The sequence below is a fragment of the Tachyglossus aculeatus genome, chromosome 17 (genome assembly GCF_015852505.1).
Source record: "Tachyglossus aculeatus isolate mTacAcu1 chromosome 17, mTacAcu1.pri, whole genome shotgun sequence".
Taxonomy (NCBI): Eukaryota; Metazoa; Chordata; class Mammalia; order Monotremata; family Tachyglossidae; genus Tachyglossus; species Tachyglossus aculeatus.
In genome coordinates, this window is record NC_052082.1 from 9,419,393 (window position 1) to 9,439,853 (window position 20,461).

The 20,461-nt window shown below is 49.1% G+C and overlaps 1 protein-coding gene and 1 long non-coding RNA gene across 2 annotated transcripts in view; one reads left to right on the top strand and one right to left on the bottom strand.

Annotated features, from left to right (window-relative positions):
• Positions 1-3,290: 3,290 nt before the first annotated feature.
• Positions 3,291-6,180, bottom strand: LOC119939242. The gene is made up of 3 exons (XR_005454656.1): positions 5,604-6,180; positions 4,602-4,606; positions 3,291-3,419 (listed from the first exon to the last, which is right to left on the bottom strand). It is a non-coding gene; the product is annotated as an uncharacterized LOC119939242 (long non-coding RNA).
• Positions 3,316-20,461, top strand: part of ALB (albumin) — a 29,736-nt gene continuing 12,590 nt past the window's right edge. Inside the window, exons 1-9 of the mRNA XM_038759138.1 lie at positions 3,316-3,422; positions 5,602-5,659; positions 6,187-6,319; positions 9,980-10,191; positions 11,952-12,084; positions 15,024-15,121; positions 16,935-17,064; positions 18,534-18,748; positions 19,991-20,123. Coding sequence (XP_038615066.1) covers positions 3,344-3,422; positions 5,602-5,659; positions 6,187-6,319; positions 9,980-10,191; positions 11,952-12,084; positions 15,024-15,121; positions 16,935-17,064; positions 18,534-18,748; positions 19,991-20,123 — 1,191 coding nt within the window. The 5' untranslated portion in view covers positions 3,316-3,343. The remainder of the gene's footprint in view (positions 3,423-5,601; positions 5,660-6,186; positions 6,320-9,979; positions 10,192-11,951; positions 12,085-15,023; positions 15,122-16,934; positions 17,065-18,533; positions 18,749-19,990; positions 20,124-20,461) is intronic.

Sequence of the window (20,461 nt, forward strand, 5' to 3'; positions counted from 1 at the left end):
GAACCCATGGCCTCTGACTCCAAAGCCCGGGCTCTTTCCACCGAGCCACGCTGCTTCTCAAGCACTTAGTACAGTGATCTGCACATAGTAAGCACTCAATAAGTACAACTGACTGACCGACTGACTTATCCAGATAGCCACTGTTGATAGGCCTCGCTGAGATCAGAGACCATGTCTTGTTCTGTCTCCCCCAGGGCCAAGGACTATGCCCTGCTCACAGTAACAATAATAATAATAATTATAATTGTGGAATTCGTTAAGTGCTTACTATATACTATGTTGCCAATTTGTACTTCCCAAGCACTTAGTACAATGCTCTGCACATAGTAAGCACTCAATAAATACAATTGATGATGATATACCCTGCCCTCAATGGTGTTGGTGATGGCATTTATTAAGCGCTTACTATGTACAAAGCACTGTTCTAAGCACTGGGGGGATACAAGGTGATCAGGTTGTCCCACGGGGGGCTCACAGTCAACCCCCATTTCACAGATGAGGTAACTGAGGCCCAGAAAAGTTAAGTGACTTGCCCAAGGTCACACAGCTGACAATTGGCGGAGCCGGGATGTGAACCCACGACCACTGACTCCAAAGCCCGTGCTCTTTCCACTGAGCCACGCTGCTTCTCTTAAGAACAGTGATAATAATAATTTGTGGTATCTGTAAAGCGCTTACTATGTGCCAGGCAGTGTACTAAGCGCTGGGGTGGCTACAAACAAATTGGATTGGCCACAGTCCCTGTCCCACATGGGGCCTCCGGTTTAAATCCCCATTTTAGAGATGAGGTAACCGAGGCACAGAGAAGTGAAGTAACTTGTCCAGGGTCTCACAGCAGACAGGTGGAGAAGCCAGGATTAGAACTCAGGTTCTTTTGGCTCTCAAGCCAGTGCTAGGCCACACCGCCTCTCCACAAACAATCAATTAATGGTATTTATAGAGCACTTGCTGTGCGCAGAACACTGTACTAAGCCCTCGGGAGAATACAATACAATCGAGCTGGTTGGCGTGATCCTTGCCCACAAGGAGTTTAGCGGGGAGACTGACATTAAAACAGATTTGGGGTAAGGGAACTAGTAGAGTAGGAGAAAATTATACCCATAGTAGACCCAGAAGAAATGCTACGACTAACTCAAAGGACGACGTGTCGCTAGCTTGTAGAGAAGCAGCGTGGCTCATCATCATCATCATCATCAATCGTATTTATTGAGCGCTTACTATGTGCAGAGCACTGGACTAAGCGCTTGGGAAGTACAAATTGGCAACATATAGAGACAGTCCCTACCCAACATTGGGCTCACAGTCTAAAAGGGGGAGACAGAGAACAAAACCAAACATACTAACAAAATAAAATAAATAGAATAGATATGTGCAAGTAAAATAAATAAATAAATAAATAGAGTAATAAATATGTACAAACATATATACATGTATACAGGTGCTGTGGAGAAGGGAAGGAGGTAAGATGGGGGGATGGAGAGGGGGACGAGGGAGAGAGGAAGGAAGGGGCTCAGTCTGGGAAGGCCTCCTGGCTCAGTGGAAAGAGCCTGAGCTTTGTACTTCCCAAGTGCTTAGTACAGTGCTCTGCACACAGTAAGCGCTCAATAAATACGATTGATTGATTGATTGATTGATTGGAGTCAGAGGTCATGGGTTCAAATTCCGACTCCGCCACCTGTCAGCTGTGTGACCTTGGGCGAGTCACTTAACTTCTCTGGGCCTCAGTTACCTCATCTGTAAAATGGGGATTAAAACTGTGAGCCCCCGGTGGGACAACTTGATCACCTTGTAACCTCCCCAGCGCTTAGAACAGTGCTTGCACATAGTAAGCGCTTAACAAATGCCATCATTATTATTATTGTGGACAGGGAACATATCTACCAACTGTGATTTACCGTACTCTACTAGGAGCTGAGTACGGTGTTTTGCATACAGTAAGCGCTCCGTAAAGATGATCGACGGATTGATTGATGGATCGATTGACTCAGTCAGATTGACAGGATTGAGTCGGCCGTGGACTGGCTGTGCATATAGCTATAATTCTATTTATTTATTTTGATGGTGTACTTGTCTACCTGTTTTGTTTTGCTGTCTGTCTCCCCCTTCTAGACTGTGAGCCCATTGTTGGGTAGGGATTGTCTCTATCTGCTGCCAAATTGAACTTTCCGAGCACTTAGTACAATGCTCTGCACACAGTAAATGCTCATTAAATGCGATCGAATAAATGAATGCGGGTGCTTTTTCCGTAATTTCTAGGACAGCTTGGGTTCCCTTGCCGCCACCATTCTTCAAGACTTCTCCTCAAGAACAGAGAAGAATCTTGTTACTAAGCTACAGTGGGTCACTGGGCATTAGCTCCCAGCTGATGATCATACGGAAAAGCAGCATGGCCTAGTGGCTAGAGCCCGGGCCCGGGAGTCAGAAGGTCATGGGTTCTAATCCCGGCTCTGCCACTTGTCTGCTGTGTGACTTTGGGCAAGGCAGCTTCACTCCTCTGGGCCTCAGTTCCCTTATCTGTAGAATGGGAATTGAGATGGCGAGCCCCACGTGGGACAGGGACTGTGTCCAACCTGATTTGGTTGCATCCACCCCAGCGCTCAGTACAGTGTTGGGCACATCATAGTAAGCACTTAACAAATGCCGCAATTATGATTATTATTCAGCAGGGAAGACTAGAGTGGGAAATGGCTTTCCGAGGACCAGAGGAGGGGTAAAACCACCCGATCCTGCAGACATTTTCTTAGCTCCCTCAGCCACCGGGTCCCGGTGGGCTTCCCGGGCCAAATGGAGTTGCCAAATTGGGCAAGCGTCGGTCGTGGGTGGACCGCGGCATCTACGACAGAGCCGCCCTCTCCCCCCGAAACCGAATGCCTCTGCTGGCCTTCTTCCCATCCTTGGGGGTGGCAGCAGGTAGCTGGAACAATCCGTGGCTGAGTTCCTGAACCCAGACGCGGCTCACTCACCTCACCCGTCGTCCGAGTTAATTTTTGACAAGTATCGAAATCGCCGGTGTCTGAATGTAGGGTCTCAGCTAAAGGACACGACGGACAGTGAAAGGTACACACCATTTAAATTCTTGTTTGTCGTGTGATAAGCTATTTTAATCAATGGACAAGGTCTTTCAAAAAACCAGCGGGCAAATATGCGCAAGTGGTTTTTGTCAAACAAATTATTGGCAGGAATAGTCCGAATTTTGAAATCGGTGAGGGGGTGGAGAACAGAGAAATACCCGGAGGCCTGGGGTTAATAATTGGCAATTATCGGTCCGCAAAAAGTATATTAGAGCTCATTTTCCTTCAGTCGTCCTACCTTTGCTCCACTCTCCAGCCCAACAACTGGCAAGATGAAGTGGGTCACCTTCATCTCCGTCCTCCTCCTCTTCAGCTCAGCTCACTCCAGGGAACTGTTCCGCAGAGATGCTCGTAAGAACCCCTTCTTTCGCTCATTTAGGTTCTCGCTAAAAAGAGTTGGCGGTCAGCCTCGGACGTTGGCCGCCAGTCCACGTCCTCTGAGTGGGGTTTTCTCCTAAATTGGTTATGGGAGCGGTGAGACCAGATTGATGACCACGGCCGCTGTCTCTGTGGTGCCTAAAGAGGTGTCTCTCTGGTGCTGTGGAGGGGAAGGTGTTCCATCTCTAAAACCGGGGGAAAGGGTCAGTCATTCATTCAGTCGTATTCATTGAGCGCTTACCGTGTGCAGAGCACTGTACTAAATGCTTGGAAAGTTCAATTCGGCAACACGTAGAGACAATCCTTGCCCACCAACGGGCTCACAGTCTGGAAGGCGGGAGACAGACAAAAAACCGAAACAAGTAGACAGGCATCAATAGCATAGATCAGTAGAATTATAGATATAATAATAATAATGGCATTTGTTAAGCATTTACTATGTGCAAAGCACTGTTCTGAGCTCTGGGGAGCTTACAAGGTGATCAGGTTGTCCCACGGGGGGCTCACAGTCTTCATCCCCATTTCCCAGATGAGGGAACTGCGGCCCAGAGAACTGAAGTGACTTGCCCAAAGTCACACAGCTAATTGGCGGAGCTGGGATTTGAACCCGTGACCTCTGACTCCAAAGCCCAGGCTCTTTCCACTGAGCCACGCTGCTTCTCTATGGATAGCTACACATCATCAATGAAATTAATAGAATAATAAATAGCTACAAATATACGCAAGAGCTGTAGGGCGGGGAGGGAGGTAGAGCAGAGGGAGGCGGTCGGGGAGATGGGGAGGGGAGGAAGAGCAGAGGAAAAGGGGGGTTCAGTCTGGGAAGGCCTCCTGGAAGAGGTGAGCTTTCAGTAGGGCTTTGAAGGGAGGAAGAGGGCTAGTTTGGCGGATGTGAGGAGGGAGGGCATTCCAGGCCAGGGGGAGGACGGGGGCCTTAATCTCTCCTAAGGGCCACGGTCTTAGCCAAAGAGAAAAACACATATCCCTACACCCCCAGCCCAGCACTTGGACTGCTGAGCCCCCCGAGGGGTGGCAGGATTTAGCGGAAAGAGCATGAGCTTGGGAGTCAGAGGTCACGGGTTCTAATTCCGGCTCCGCCACTAGTCTGCTGTGTGACCCTGGGCAAGCCACTTAACTCCTCTGTGCCCCAGTTACCTCAGCTGTAAAATGTAGATGAAGACTGTGAGTCCCACGTGGGACAACCTGATTATTCTGTATTAGAACAGTGCTTGGCACATAGCAAGCACTTAACAAATACCACAATTATTATCATTATTACAATTAGAGTTGTGCGAAAAGTGTCCGGGCATCTGTAAATGCCCCCTAGGTCTGGCATCCTCCCAACAGGTTGGGAGAAGCAAAATGGCCTAATGAGTAGAACGGGGGCCTGAGAGTCAGAAAGACCCGGGTTCTAATCCCGTCTCCGCCACACGTCTGCTGTGTGGCCTTGAGCCAGTCACTTCCCTTCTCTGGGCCTCAGTTCCCTCATCTGTAAAATGGGGATTAAGACTGTGAGCCCCAAGTGGGACAGGGACTGTGTCCAACCTGATTAACTTGTATCTACCCCAGCACTTAGAACAGTGCTCGGCACATCGTAAGCGCTTAACAGGCATCATTATTATTATTATTAATAATAAGACTGTGAGCCCCCCGTGGGACAACCTGATCACCTTGTAACCTCCCCAGCGCTCAGAACAGTGCTTTGCACATAGTAAGCGCTTAATAAAAAATGCCGTTATTATTATTATCAGGCTCCAGAACCTGCTCTAGCAGTCGTGGAGGAGTGGAAATAACAATAGTAATAGTAGTAGTAGTAGTAGTAGTAGTAGTAGTAGTAGTAGTAGTAGTAGTAGTAGTGGCCATAGCATATATTGAGTGCTCATTGGTGGAGTGCACTGTATTAGATGCTCGAGGAGTATAGAATAATGGAGTGACACTGGTATTTATTGAGTATGTGTGTAGTTCTCACTGTACTAAGCATGGGAGGAGGGACAGAAAGAAATGGGCCGGGAGATCGCCTTCGGCGTAGGGATTCCTTGGGCTGTTGGAAACCCACCCGGGCTCAGTCAGAAACAGCCCCCTGGATACTGTCGGCTAAGAAACGCGTTGCTCGGGTAGCAGTTCGCTAGAGCCTTCTGTTCTGTGTCTTTTCCAGACAAGAGTGAGCTTGGCCACCGTTACAAGGAGTTGGGAGAAGATCATTTCAAAGCCCTGTAAGCAAATCTTGGGAAATTCCATTCCATTCACCGAGGCCACTTGATGGTTCTATGAAATGGGACTCTGAGATAGATACTGCTTGAGCATCCAAACGGCCAAAAGGAAGTGGACGGGTCCTTGAGGCCTGTTCAAGTGGAGGTGCTAGGAGAGGCTCAGAATTCCGATTTGAGATAATCCATCATATTTATCCAGTGCTTACTGGGTGCGGAGCACTGTACTGAGCGCTTGGGAGAGTATGATATAACAATGGCAATATAATGATCATACAGTGTGACTCCCATCTTTGGCTGGGCGGTTCTGGGTAATTCCCACAGAGCCTGGTTCAGGCCGGCTGGGCCGGACCCGGTTCTAAAAGTTCCACATTTTCTGCTTCTGTCTTCCTCGGGTCCCTGATTGAACCAACTGACCCATTGGCCCGGGGTTGACCTCTCTGCGGAAGGGCGGTCTGGGACCAGAGTAAGCTCAAGTCCCGTGGCGCCGATTTGCGTTTCCGCTCCCGAGACTAACCGGTGCTGTGTTTCAGGGCCCTGGTCACGTTTTCTCAGTACCTCCAGAAATGCCCTTTCGATCGGCAACTGAAGCTGGCGGAGACCGTCTTGGAGTTGGCCAAAGCCTGCGCCGACGACGAGAGCCACGCGGGTTGTGACAAGTCCCCGGTGAGTGTGGGCTGGGCTTGGGGGTGGCTGTCGTCACCCCTCTGACCCTCCGGTGACTCCGGTCCTACCCCTCTAGCCGAGAAAGGGGACCCATCTTCCTTCCTTCTGTCGTCTCAGTTCGGAGAGAGTTCTTGGGTCCTCAAGGAGCCGAGTCCTACGAGCTACTGGAGAGAAGTTTGGGGGAGAGGAGGGGAAGGCTGAGGGGTGTTGGACGGTCCATCTCTAAGCGGGATCGTAGATGTCGCCTATCTCGCCTCCAACATTCATTCGTTCAATCGTATTTATTGAGCGCTTACTGGGTGCGGAGCACCGTACTAAGCGTTTGGGAAGTACAAGTCGGTAACATCTAGAGACGGTCCCTACCCAACGGCGGGCTCACGGTCTAGGAGGGGGAGACAGACGACAAAACAAACACGTAGACAGGTGTCAAAACCATCGTAATAGATAGAATTATTCATTCATTCATTCAATCGTATTTATTGAGCACTTACTGTGTGCAGAGCACTGTACCAAGCACTTGGGAAGTACAAGTTGGCAACACAGAGAGACGGTCTCTACCCAACAGTGGGCTCACAGTCTAGAAGGGGGAGACAGAGAATAAAACCAAACGTATTAACAAAATAAATTAAATAGAATAAATATGTACAAATAAAATAAATAAATAGAGTAATAAATCCCTACAAACGTATATACATATATACAGGTGCTGTGGGGAGGGGAAGGAGGTAAGGCAGGGGGATGGGGAGCGGGAGGAGGGGATATGCACATCAATAATAAAATAGAGTAGTAAATATGTACAACTGTAATAAATAGAGTAATAAATCTGTACAAATCTATACAATGCTGTGGGGAGGGAAAGGAGGTAGGGACCAGTCGGGGGGTGATGGGGAGGAGGAGAGGAAAAAGGGGGCTCCGTCTGGGAAAGCCTCCTGGAGGAGGTGAGCTCTCAGTAGGGCTTTAAAGGGAGGAAGAGAGCTAGTTTGGAGAATGTGTGGAGGGAGGGCATTCCAACATCCCGCCTTTGGCCTGGAATACCCTCCCTTCTCAGGGAAAGCCTCCTGGAGGAGGTGAGCTCTCAGTAGGGCTTTAAAGGGAGGAAGAGAGCTAGTTTGGAGAATGTGTGGAGGGAGGGCATTCCAACATCCCGCCTCTGGCCTGGAATACCCTCCCTTCTCAATCCATTCATTCATTCATTCATTCAATCGTATTTATTGAGTGTTTACTGTATGCAGAGCACTGTACTAAGCTCTTGGGAAGTACAAGTCGGCAACATATAGAGACGGTCCCTACCACCAGACAGTGACTGTCCCCTCTGTCCCCCTCTATATGTTGCCAGCTTGTACTTCCCAAGCGCTTAGTACAGTGCTCTGCACACAGTAAGTGCTCAATAAATACGATTGATTGATTGATTGATTGATTGATTAAAGTCTTATTGAAGGCCTCTTGGAGGCCTTCCCAGACTAAGCCTTCCTTTCCTCTTCTCCCTTCTGGGTCACCCTGACTCGCTCCCTCTGTTCTTTCCCGCCTCAGTCCCACAACACTTAGGTTTTTGTATCGATGTCTGTCTCCCCCTCCCAGACTGTAAGCTCGTTGTGGGCAGGGAACGTGCCTGTTTATTGTATTCTCAATCAATCAATCAATCGTATTTATTGAGCGCTTACTGTGTGCAGAGCACTGTACTAAGCGCTTGGGAAGTACAAGTTGGCAACATACAGAGACGTTCCCTACCCAAGAGTGGGCTTACAGTCTAGAAGGGGGAGAACAGTCTAGAAGGGGGAGAAGCGCGAGAAGGGAGAAGGGCTTCTCCCAAGCGCTTAGTAGAGTGCTCTACACACGGTAAGCACTCAATAAATACGATCGAACGAATGACCAGGAGGGCAACCAAGCTTCCAACCGCCGCAGTCAGAGGTAGAATTCTGGGCTCGTTTGTTTGTTTTCTTTTAAGGTACTTATTAAGCGCCTATTAAGTGTCAAACTCTGTTCTAAACACTTGGATGGGTACAAGTTAATTAGGTCGGACACAGTCCCTGTCCCACCCAGGGGCTCACAGTTTTAAGTAGGAGGGAGATCAGCGGGGCTCCGTGGAAAGAGCGTGGGCTTGGGAGTCAGAGGTCATGGGTTCTAATCCCGGCTCCGCCACTTGTCAGCTGGGTGACTTTGGGCGGGTCACTTCACTTCTCTGAGCCTCAGTTTCCTCATCTGTAAAATGGGGATTAAGACCGTGAGCCCCCCGTGGGACAACCTGATCACCCTGTATCTCCCCAGCGCTTAGAAAAGTTCTTCGCACATAGTAAGCGCTTTACAAATGCCATCATTGTTATTAAATCCACATTTTACAGCTGAGGAAACGGAGGCACGGGGAAGTTAAGCGACTCGCGCAAATCGCACAGGGAGCAATCGGCAGAGCCGGGATTAGAGGCCAGGCCCTCTGAGTCTCAGTCTCGTGCTCTTTTCACTAGGCCACGTTGCTTCTCTGATGGGTCTGGGAAAGCTCTGAGGAGTCCTGAGTGGTCCTAGCCACGGCTCACTGGATGTAGGGTGGCCGGGGGTCCGCCTCTCCCTCGTCTTGCCCCCTCGGCGGATTCATCATCATCATCATCATCATCATCATCATCATCATCAATCGTATTTATTGAGCACTTACTGTGTGCAGAGCACTGTACTAAGCGCTTGGGAAGTACAAGTTGGCAACTTATAGAGACCCAACAGAGGGCTCACAGTCGAAAATTCAGATTCAAGATTCAGACCTTGGAGTGATTCCAGTCTTCAAGCGGCCCCCATTTCCCGATGAACAATCTGAATATCCGATCGCAGGACAGGGAGCTCAGCCAGGCCCCGGGGAGTTGACGAGACGGGAGAGGATGAGAACAATTTAGAGAACCATTCTGAGCTAGTCTTCTAGACTGTGAGCCCGCTGTTGGGTAGGGACCGTCTCTATATGTCGCCAACTTGTACTTCCCTAGTGCTCAGTCCAGTGCTCTGCACACGGTAAGCGCTCAATAAATACGATTGAATGGATGAATGAGCTTTCGCGCCTTCCTACCTTCTCCCACTTCCTCAGAAAGGAGGAGATCAGGAGAGAGAGAAGCAGCGTGGCTCAGTGGAAAGAGCACAGGCTTTGGAGTCGGAGGTCGTGGGTTCAACTCCCGGCTCTGCCGCTTTTCAGCTGTGTGACGTTGGGCAAGGCACGTCACTTCTCTGTGCCTCAGTTCCCTCATCTGTAAAATGGGGATTAAGACCGTGAGCCCCGCATGGGACAACCTCATCACCTTGTATCCTCCCCAGCGCTTAGAACAGTGCTTTGCACATAGTAAGCGCTTAATAAATGCCATTATTATTATTCTTATTATCAGCAAGGAGGCAGATAGAGTAATCGAAGCGGGATAGGAGAAGTGGTTGTATTAACATGGGAGCATTTAGATGCAGAGGAAAGGGTGGATCTCAGCGATGTCGTGCATGTTGAAGGGACCAGATTTAGAGACGGATCGACTCTGTGGGGTTCATTCGTTCATTCGATCGTATTTATTGAGCGCTTACTGTGTGCAGAGCACTGGACTAAGTGCTTGGGAAGTACTGAATGAGAGAGAGGAGTCAAGGGTACCGCTTGGGACTGGCTGGCATAAAAAGTCGGTGATATAACCTTCCCTTTCCCCGAGCCAGTCCCTCGTGTTTGCGGAGGAGCTATGCAAGGCCGAACACCTGCAGGACTCCTACGCGGAGCTGGCCGAATGCTGCACTAAAGCGGACGCCGAGAAAGCCGAATGTTTACTGAAACACAAAGATGACACCCCCGACGTCCCTCCCTTCACCAGGCCGGAAGCTGCCGTGCTCTGCAAGGAGTACGAGGACAACAAGAAGCTGTTCGTGGGAAAGTAAGAGAGTGGACACCCCCCCTGACCCGGGCGGGGACACCCCCAGGTCCCTCCCATCTCCCATATGTTGCCAACTTGTACTTCCTAAGCGCTTAGTACAGTGCTCTGCACACAGTAAGCGCTCAATAAATACGATCGATTGATTGACTGACCTCCCACCTTGCCGAGCGGGACCCGGGGAGGAGGCTCTCGGTTCTCAGACGGAGCAGGTCCAAGGGACCACCCCAAGGTTGTCGAAAGACCCCAGTAGCTAATCGATCGATTGGTAATATTTACTGGGGCCCTGTTGGGTGCAGATCGCTGTACTGAGCGCTTGGGATAGTACAGTCGAGCTGCTGGACGTACTATTGTGCTCCTTGGGTTGGGAAACCCCAGGAAAGGAGATAATAATAATAATAATGGCATTTATTAAGCACTTACTATGTGCAAAGCACTGTTTTAAGCACTGATGATAATGATTACGGTGTTTGCTAAGTGCTTACCACGTTCCAGACACTGTACTAAGTGCTGGGGTGGATTCAAGCAAATCTGGTTGGACACAGTCCCCGTCCCATGGGGGGCTCACAGTCTCGATCCCTATTTTATAGGGGAGCTAATAGAGGCACAGAAGAGTTAAGTGACTTGCCCAAGGTCACACAGCAGACAGGTGGCAGGGATGGGATTAGAATAATAATAATGGCATTTATTAAGCGTTTACTATGTGCAAAGCACTGTTCTAAGTGCTGGGGCTGCTGCTTTTCAGTAGAACCAATGCCAAGGGGTGCAACCCTTGGTAGTTGCTAGGAACAGAGCAGGGGGGCAGGAGTACCCATTTTTGTCGAGTACGTGAAGCGGAATCATTTGCAACCCAAGAACTGCTGCCAGTTCCTCGGGATTTAGGGTGCTTTCCCGAAACTCAGGCTGCCGCCCTGCCCTCGGCTCCCGGGGTCCCAGGTGACCCCGGGACCACTTCTGGGAAGATCTAGGGGAAGCAGCGTGGCTCAGTGGAAAGAGCCCGGGCTTGGGAGTCACAGGTCATGGGTTCAAATCCCGGCTGAGCCACTTGTCAGCTGTGTGACTTTGGGCAAGTCCCTTAACTTCTCCGGGCCTCAGTTCCCTCATCTGTCAAATGGGGATGAAGACTGGGAGCCCCACGTGGGACAACCTGATCACCTCGTATCCTCCCCAGCGCATAAAACAGTTCTTTGCACATAGTAAGTGCTTAACAAATGCCATCATTATTATTATTATCCCAGGAAGGTGAAATCCTTCAGGAGAATGGCCGGGCCAACCCCTCTCTTCCCGCCCCTCGCAGCGGACTCGGGACCGCAGGGGAAATAATAATAATTATAATGATAGCATTTATTAAGCGCTTACTACATGCCAAGCACTGTTCTAAGCGCTGGGGAGGTTGCAAGGTGATCAGGTTGTCCCACGGGGGGACTCCCAGTCTTCATCCCCATTTGACAGATGAGGGAACTGAGGCCCAGAGAAGTGAAGTGACTTGCCCGAAGTCACACAGCGGGAAATCGGCGGAGCTGGGATTTGAACCCATGACCTCCGGCTCCCAAGCCCTGGCTCTTTCCACTGAGCCACGCTGCTTCTGCGGTGGTGGCTTCCGCCCGGGAAGGGGCTGCCCAGTCCGGAGGAGGGGGGTCGGCTGACCATCTCTTCCGCTTAACAAATGCCATCATCATTATTATTATTATTATTATTATTATTATTATTATTATTATTATTATTATTATTATTATTATTATTATTATCTCTTTGCCCTCTAGGTACCTGTATGAAGTGGCCAGGCGGCACCCCTACGCCTACGGGTCCGCGCTCCTCTACTACGCTCACGAGTACGAAGATGACCTGAAGGAGTGCTGCAAAGAGGCTGACCAGGGGGCCTGCCTCAAGGAGAAGGTAATCAATCAATGTCGTATTTATTCATTCAATCCTATTTATTGAGCGCTTACTGTGTGCAGAGCACTGTACTAAGCGCTTGGGAAGTACAAGTTGGAGACATTCATTCATTCATTCATTCATTCAATCGTATTTATTGAGCGCTTACTGTGTACGGAACACTGTACTAAGCGCTTGGGAAGTCCAAGTTGGCAACATATAGAGACGGTCCCTACCCAACAACGAGCTCACGGTCTAGAGGGGGAGACAGACATTAATGCAAATAGATAAAACAATCAATTACAGATAGCTACAGATAGATGCATATGTGCTGTGGGAGTCATTCATTCAATCATATTTATTGAGCGCTTACTGTGTGCAGAGCACTGTACTAAGCGCTTGGGAAGTACAAGTTGGAAACATTCATTCATTCATTCATTGAGTCATATTTATTGAGCACTTACTGTGTACGGAACACTGTACTAAGCGCTTGGGAAGTCCAAGTTGACAACATATAGAGACGGTCCCTACCCAACAACGAGCTCACGGTTTAGAGGGGGAGACAGACATTAATGCAAATAGATAAAACAATCAATTATAGATATCTACAAATAGATGCATATGTGCTGTGGGAGTCATTCATTCAATCATATCTATTGAGCGCTTACTGTGTGCAGAGCACTGTACTAAGCGGTTGGGAAGTACAAGTTGGCAACATAAGGTAAGAGTCGGCCACCTGGGCAACTGGCCGCCCCGGACGGGATGCCCACCGGCTGAGAGATCGGGATCCGCCTCGGTGCCGAAGGTGGGCCCGACGTGCCGGGGCAAGAAGCAACATAGCCTAGTGGACAGAGCCCAGGCCTGGGAATCGGAGATCGTGAGTTCGAATCCTCGCTCTGCCACTTATCTGCTGCGTGACCTTGGGTAAGTCACTTCGCTTCTCTTTGTCTCAGTTACCGCATCTGTAAAATCCATATTGAGACTGTGGGACAAGGGACTGTGTCCAGCCTGATTTGTTTGTATCCACCCCGGCGCTTAGTACAGTGCCTGGCATGTAGTAAGTGCTTAACAGATACCATAATTCTTCTTCTTATAATAATGATGGTATTTGTTAAGCGCTTACTATGTGCAAAGCACTGTTCTTATTATTATCACCTCCAGTACTAGCAGGCCACCGCTCCAGTACCTCCAGCCCTGGCAACTAATAATAATAATAATAATAATGATAGCATTTATTAAGCGCCCACTATGTGCAAAGCACTGTTCTAAGCACTGGGGAGGTTACAAGGTGATCAGGTTGTCCCACGGGGGGCTCACAGTCTTCATCCCCATTTTACAGAGGAGGGAACTGAGGCCCAGAGAAGGTAAGTGATTTGCCCAAAGTCACACAGCTGGCAATTGGCGGAGCCGGGATTTGAACCCATGACCTCTGACTCCAGAACCCGGGCTCTTTCCACTGAGCCACGGTTTGTATCCAACACTGTGCTTAGTACAGTGCCTGGCATGTAGTAAGCGCTTAACAGATACCGTAATTATTCTTCTTATTATTATCACCTCCAGTACTAGCAGGCCACCACTCCAGTACCTCCAGCCCTGGCAGATAATGATAATAATAATAATGGCATTTATTAAATGCTTACTATCATCATCATCATCATCAATCGTATTTATTGAGCGCTTACTATGTGCAGAGCACTGTACTAAGCGCTTGGGAAGTACAAATTGGCAACATATAGAGACAGTCCCTACCCAACAGTGGGCTCACAGTCTAAAAGGGGGAGACAGAGAACAAAACCAAACATACTAACAAAATAAAATAAATAGAATAGATATGTACAAGTAAAATAAATAAATAAATAAATTGAGTAAAAAAATATGTACAAACATATATACATGTGCTGTGGGGAAGGATGTGCAAAGCACTGTTCTAAGCATTGGGGAGGTTACAAGGTGATCAGGTTGTCCCACGGGGGGCTCACAGTCTTCATCCCCATTTTACAGAGGAGGGAACTGAGGCCCAGAGAAGCGAAGTGACTTGACCAAAGTCACACAGCAGACAATTGGCAGGGCCGGGATTTGAACCCATAACCTCTGACTCCAAAGCCCAGGCTCTTTCCACTGAGCCGCGCTGCCCTGTCTCCTCCAGCACTGCAGGACATAGCCCCGGTGCTTGGGAGAGTTCACTACAATCCTTGCTCACAGGGAGCTTACAGTCTAGGGGGAATTAGAGTTATTTCTTCTCAGCCATGATCCCAAAGGGTTGGGACAACTCTCTTCCGGGCTCCAGGCAAACAGCCAGTGGTGGTGGCTTCCACTTCCCTGTGCCACTTGGACTACCACCTTGCCCTCAACATTTTTTATGGTATTTGTTAAGCGTTGATTACGGTGCTGAGCGCGGGGCTAGGTAATAATAACAATAATAATGGCATTTGTTAAGCGCTTATTATGTGCAAAGCACTGTTCTCAGCACTGGTGAGGTTACAAGGCGATGAGGTTGTCCCACGGGGGGCTCCCAGTCTTCATCCCCATTTTAGAGATGAGGTCACTGAGGCCCAGAGAAGGGAAGCGACTTGCCCAAAGTCACACAGCTGACAAGTGCTCTGCACACAGTAAGAGCTCAATAAATGCGATTGATGATGACAGTTGGCGGAGCCGGGATTTGAACCCTGGACCTCTGACTCCAAAGCCCGGGCTCTTTCCACCGAGCCACGCCGCTCGGTTGGACACGGTCCGTGTCCCAGCGGGGCTCACAGTCTTAATCCCCATTTTACGGATGAGGCGCAGAGAAGCGAAGTGACCTGTCCAAAGTCCCACAGCGGACGAGCGGTTGGAACCGGGATTAGAACCCAGGTTCTTCCGACTCCAGGCCCGTGCTCGACCCACGAGGTCCCGCCGCTTCTCAGCAGGAAAGACGAAGAGAATGTGTTCGGTCTCGAAAAGTCCCTTCCTTCTCTCTCCAGATTCCCGAGTTGAAGGAGAAAGTGTTGTTCAACAGTGCCAAGCAGAGGTTCCGATGTGCTACTTACGAGAAGTTTGGAGAGAGAGCCATGAAAGCTGCGTGAGTCTTATTCCTTCCGCAACCCTCCAGGGCTCTTGTCGAAGTAGTAGTAGCAGTGATAAAACTTATTCGGCATTTAGCACGTGCAGAGCACTGTACTAAAAAGGCCGTACTAAAAAGCACTGTACTAAAGGGCTCCCTTCAAAGCCCTACTGAGAGCTCACCTCCTCCAGGAGGCCTTCCCACACTGAGCCCCCTCCTTCCTCTCCCCCTCTTCCCCTCCCCATCCCCCCACCTTACCTCCTTCCCCTCCCCACAGCACCTGTATATATGTATATATGTTTGTACGGATTTATTACTCTATTTATTTTACTTGTACATATTTATTCTATTTATTTTACTTGTACATATTTATTCTATTTATTTTATTCTGTTCATACGTTTTGTTTCGTTGCCTGTCTCCCCCTTCTAGACTGTAAGCCCCCCGTTGGGTAGGGTCTGTCTCTATATGTTGCCGACTTGTACTTCCCAAGCGCCTAGTCCAGTGCTCTGCACACAGTAAGCGCTCAATAAATACGATTGAATGAATGAATGAATGAATAAAAGCTGAGAAAAAATAGGCAGGTGACATTTAGACCGATTCTCCGATGAATCAATCGATCAGTGGTATTTATTGAGTGCTGACTGTGGGCAGAGCACTGCACTAAGTGCTAGGGAGAGAAGGAGCGGGGCTCAGTGGAAAGAGCCCGGGTTTGGGAGTCGGGGGTCATGGGTTCTAATTCTGGCTCTGGCACTTATCAGCTGTGTGACTTTGGGCATTCATTCATTCATTCATTCATTCAATCGTATTTATTGAGCGCTTACTGTGTGCAGAGCACTGTACAAAGCGCTTGGGAAGTACAAGTTTGCAACATATAGAGACGGTCCCTACCCAACAGTGGGCTCACAGGCTAGAAGTGGGAGACAGGCAACGAAACAAAGCATATTAACAAAATAAAATAATTAGAATGTCACTTAGCCTCCCTGTGCCTCAGTTACCTCATCGGTAAAATGGGGATTAAGACTGTGAGCCTCACGTGGGACAACCTGATTACCTTGTATCAACCCCAGTGCTTAGAACAGTGCTTGGCACATAGTAAGCGCTTAATAAATACCATGATAATAATAATAGTACCTTACTACAGAGTTGGTAGACACTTTCTCTGCCCACAGAGAGTTTACAGTCTAGAAGGGGAGACAGATATTGATATGGATAAATAAATTGCGGCTATGTCCATAATAATAATGATGGTATTTGTTTAAGCGCTTACTATGTGCAAAGCACTGTTCTAAGCGCTGGGGGGATAGAAGGTGATCAGGTGGTCCCACGTGGGGCTCACCGTCTTCATCCCCATTTTCCAGATGAGGGAACTGAGGCCCAAAGTCACACAGATGACAAGTGGCGGAGCTGGGATTCAAACCCATGACCCCAGACTCTTTCCACTGGGCCACGCTGCTTCCCAAGTCCACAAGTGCTTCGGGCCTGAGGGTGGGGAAAATAGTATGTGCTCAAAGGGTCCCGATAACAGTAATAATGATTACGGTGTTTGTTAAGCCTCACTATGTGCCAAGCACTGTTCAATCACTGGGGTAGATACACATTCCCAGCCGAGTGCATAGTAGTGCCTGGCTTCTAGTAAGCGCTTAACGGATACCCTAATTGTTATTGTTGTGAAGAAGGAGAGAGGGAGTCGGGGAAAAGAGGGTTTAGTTGGGCGAGCTCTTCCTATGGGTCAGCTTCCATATTTGTATTACACCCTGGTCTCCTGTGGGTTTTAGATGGAGTTGGAAATCTGAAGGGTTTCTGTTCGTGGGGGTGGGTCTTTCTTAACAGCCTGGTCGCCAAGGTGAGCCAGAAGTTCCCCAAGGCTGACTTCGCCGATGTCCATAAGGTCGTGGAGGATTTGGCCAAGGTGGTCAAGGAGTGTTGCCATGGTGACCAGCTGGAGTGCATGAAGGACCGGGTAAGGGCCGGTTGCTCCGGGGTGTGTTTAAGTATACGCAACCCGGAGACCCTGCATGTAATAGTAATAATATATCGTAGTATCTGTTGAGCACTTACTGCATTCCAGGCACCGTACTAAGCTCTGGGGTGGAGCTAAGCAAATCGGGTTGGACACGGTCCCTGTTCCACATTCATTCATTCATTCATTCATTCATTCATTCAATCGCATTTATTGAGCGCTTACTGTGTGCAGAGCACTGGACTTAGCACTTGGGAAGTACAAGTTGGCAACATAGAGAGACGGTCTCTACCCAACAGTGGGCTCGCAGTCTAGAAGGGGGAGACAGAGAACAAAACAAAGCATATTCACAAAATAAAATAGAGTAAATATGTACAAATAATGTACATATGTATGCACATAATGTACAAATAATATGTACACGTAGGGGCTCACAGCCGAAACACAGATACCACTACCATTTCTACAGATGAGGAAACCTCCAAGAAGCCTTCCCTGATGAAGCCCTCCTCTCCTCTTCTCACACTCCTTTCTGCATAACTTTTATTTGCTCCTTCATTCATCCTCCCCTCCATCCCCACAGCACATACGTAATATATCTGTATATATATCTGTAATTTATTTATTTGTCTGTTTGTAATAATAATGATGGTATTTGTTTAAGCGCTTACTATGTGCAAAGCACTGTTCTAAGCGCTGGGGAGGTTATAAGGTGATCAGGCTGTCCCTTGGGGGACTCACAGTCTTCATCCCCATTTTACAGAGGAGGTAACTGAGGCCCAGAGAAGTGAAGTGACTTGCCCAAAGTCACCCAGCTGACAAGTGGCGGAGCCGGGATTAGAACCCGTGACCTCCGACTCCCAAGTCCGGGCTCTTTCCACTGAGCCACGCTGCTTCTCACTGAGCCACGCTGCTTCTCATGCTGCTTGTCACGCTGCTTATGTATTTATTCATATTGATGTCTGTTGCCAATTTGTACTTCCCAAGCGCTTAGTACAGTGCTCTGCACATAGGAAGCGCTCAATAAATACGATTGATGATGATGTCTATCTCCCCCTCTACACCATGTGCTCATTGTGGGCAGAAATGTGTCTATTATACTGCGCTCTCCCAAGCGCTTAGTAGAGTGCCCGGCACACAGTAAGCGCTCAATAAATATGATTGAATCTTAGTAGAGTGCTCGGCACAAAGTAAGCACTCAATAAATACGATTGAATGAATGAAAGGAAACTGAGGCCCAGGGAAGGCAAGTGACCAGTCCAAGGTCACGCAATAGTGGCGCGCTGTCCCATTGTGGTGCCGGGGGTTTTGCCGTTCCCTCAGAGGAGGGAGCACGGGTCGGCCGACGGGAGGCCCGCCCGGTTTCCGGGGTCCCGGAGTCGGACGTAGAGACCCGCATCTGCCGCTCCAACCCGGGCCGGGCGAAGGAGAGGCTAATTCCACCGATTCCCGTCTCCCCACCTTTCCAGGCGGACCTTACCAAGCACCTGTGCGAAAACCAGGACACCTTCTCCAGCAAGCTGAAGACCTGCTGTGACAAACCCCTGGTGGTCCGCAGCCAATGCGTCGTGGATCTGGAGAACGACGAAACTCCCGCTGACCTTCCCACCATGGTTTCCGTCTACGTGGAAGACAAGGAAGTCTGTAACAACTACGCCGGAGCGAAGGATCTCTTCCTGGCCACGTAATGTAGCCTCTTTATCTTCCTGTTGGCCCTCCTCACCTGTAAACTACGTCTTGCTTCGGCGTGTGCGAGGGTTTTAATGGCTGTGGTGTTTGTTTAGCGCTCACTACGTGCCAAGCACTGTACTAAACACTGGGGGAGATAGATTATCCATTCATTCATTCAATCAGTCGTATTTATTGAGCCCTTACTGTGTGCAGAGCACTGTACTAAGCGCTTAGGTAGTCCAAGTTGGCAACATATAGAGACAGTCCCTACCCAACAGTGGGCTCACAGTCTAGAAGGGTTATTATTATGAGCAAATCAGGTTGGACCCGGCCTCTATCCCACATGCGGCTCACAGTTTTCATCCCCATTTTCCAGATGAGAAGAGAAGCAGCGTGGCTCAGTGGAAAGAGCCCGGGCTTTGGAGTCAGAGGGCGCGGGTTCAAATCCCGGCTCCGCCACTTGTCAGCTGGGTGACTTTGGGCAAGTCACTTCACTTCTCTGGGCCTCAGTTCCCTCATCTGCAAAATGGGGATTAAGATTTATTTTATTTTGTTGGTATGTTTGGTTCTGTTCTCTGTCTCCCCCTTTTAGACTGTGAGCCCACTGTTGGGTAGGGACTGTCTCTATGTGTTGCCAATTTGTACTTCCCAAGCGCTTAGTACAGTGCTCTGCACATAGTAAGCACTCAATAAATACGATCGATTGATTAATTGAAGACTGTGACCCCCCCCCCCCCCCCCCGCCGTGGGACAACCTGATCACCTTGTAACCTCCCCAGCGCTTAGAACAGTGCTTTGCACACAGTAAGCGCTTAATAAACGCTATCATCATTATTATTATTATTAGATGAGGTAACTGAAGTGGCTCGAAAAGTTATTTTGTTAGTATGTTTGGTTTTGTTCTCTGTCTCCCCCTTTTAGACTGTGAGCCCACTGTTGGGTAGGGACTGTCTCTATACGTTGCCAATTTGTACCTCATCATCAATCGTATTTATTGAGCACTTACTATGTGCAGAGCACTGTACTAAGCGCTTGGGAAGTACAAATGCTCTGCACATAGTAAGCGCTCAATAAATACGATTGATGATGATGATGATGAAGTGGCTTGCCTGAGGTCACCCTGCGGACAAGGGGCCGAGCCGGGATTAGAACCCAGGTCCTTCTTACTCCCAGGCCCGGGGTCCGTCCGCCGGGCTTTTGAGCCCAATCCTTCCGACCAGACCAGGAATCCCCCCGTTCTGTCCACTTTCCGCAGGTTCCTGTATGACTACGCCAGGAGGAACACTGATTTCTCCACATCCCTGCTCTTGAGAGTGGCCAAGGGCTACCAAGCCAAGCTGACCGAGTGCTGCGCCGGAGCCGACCCCAACGCTTGCCTGGCCAAAGCGGTGAGTTCTCCCCGAAGCGAAACAACCGGGCCCTGGGAAGGGCTGCGGGGCGGGAAATGCTGCTGACTTTTAGACTGCGAGCCCACTGTTGGATAGGGACTGTCTCTATATGTTGCCAATTTGTACTTTCCAAGCGCTTAGTACAGTGCTCTGCACATAGAAAGCGCTCAATAAATACGATTGATGATGATGACAAGCAATAATAGTCACAACGGTGGCCTTTGTTCAGTGCCTCAACCGCTGTACTGAGCGCTAGATCCAAGTTCATCATCATCATCATCATCATTTAGACCTTTTAGACTGTGAGCCCACTGTTGGGTAGGAACTATCTCTATATG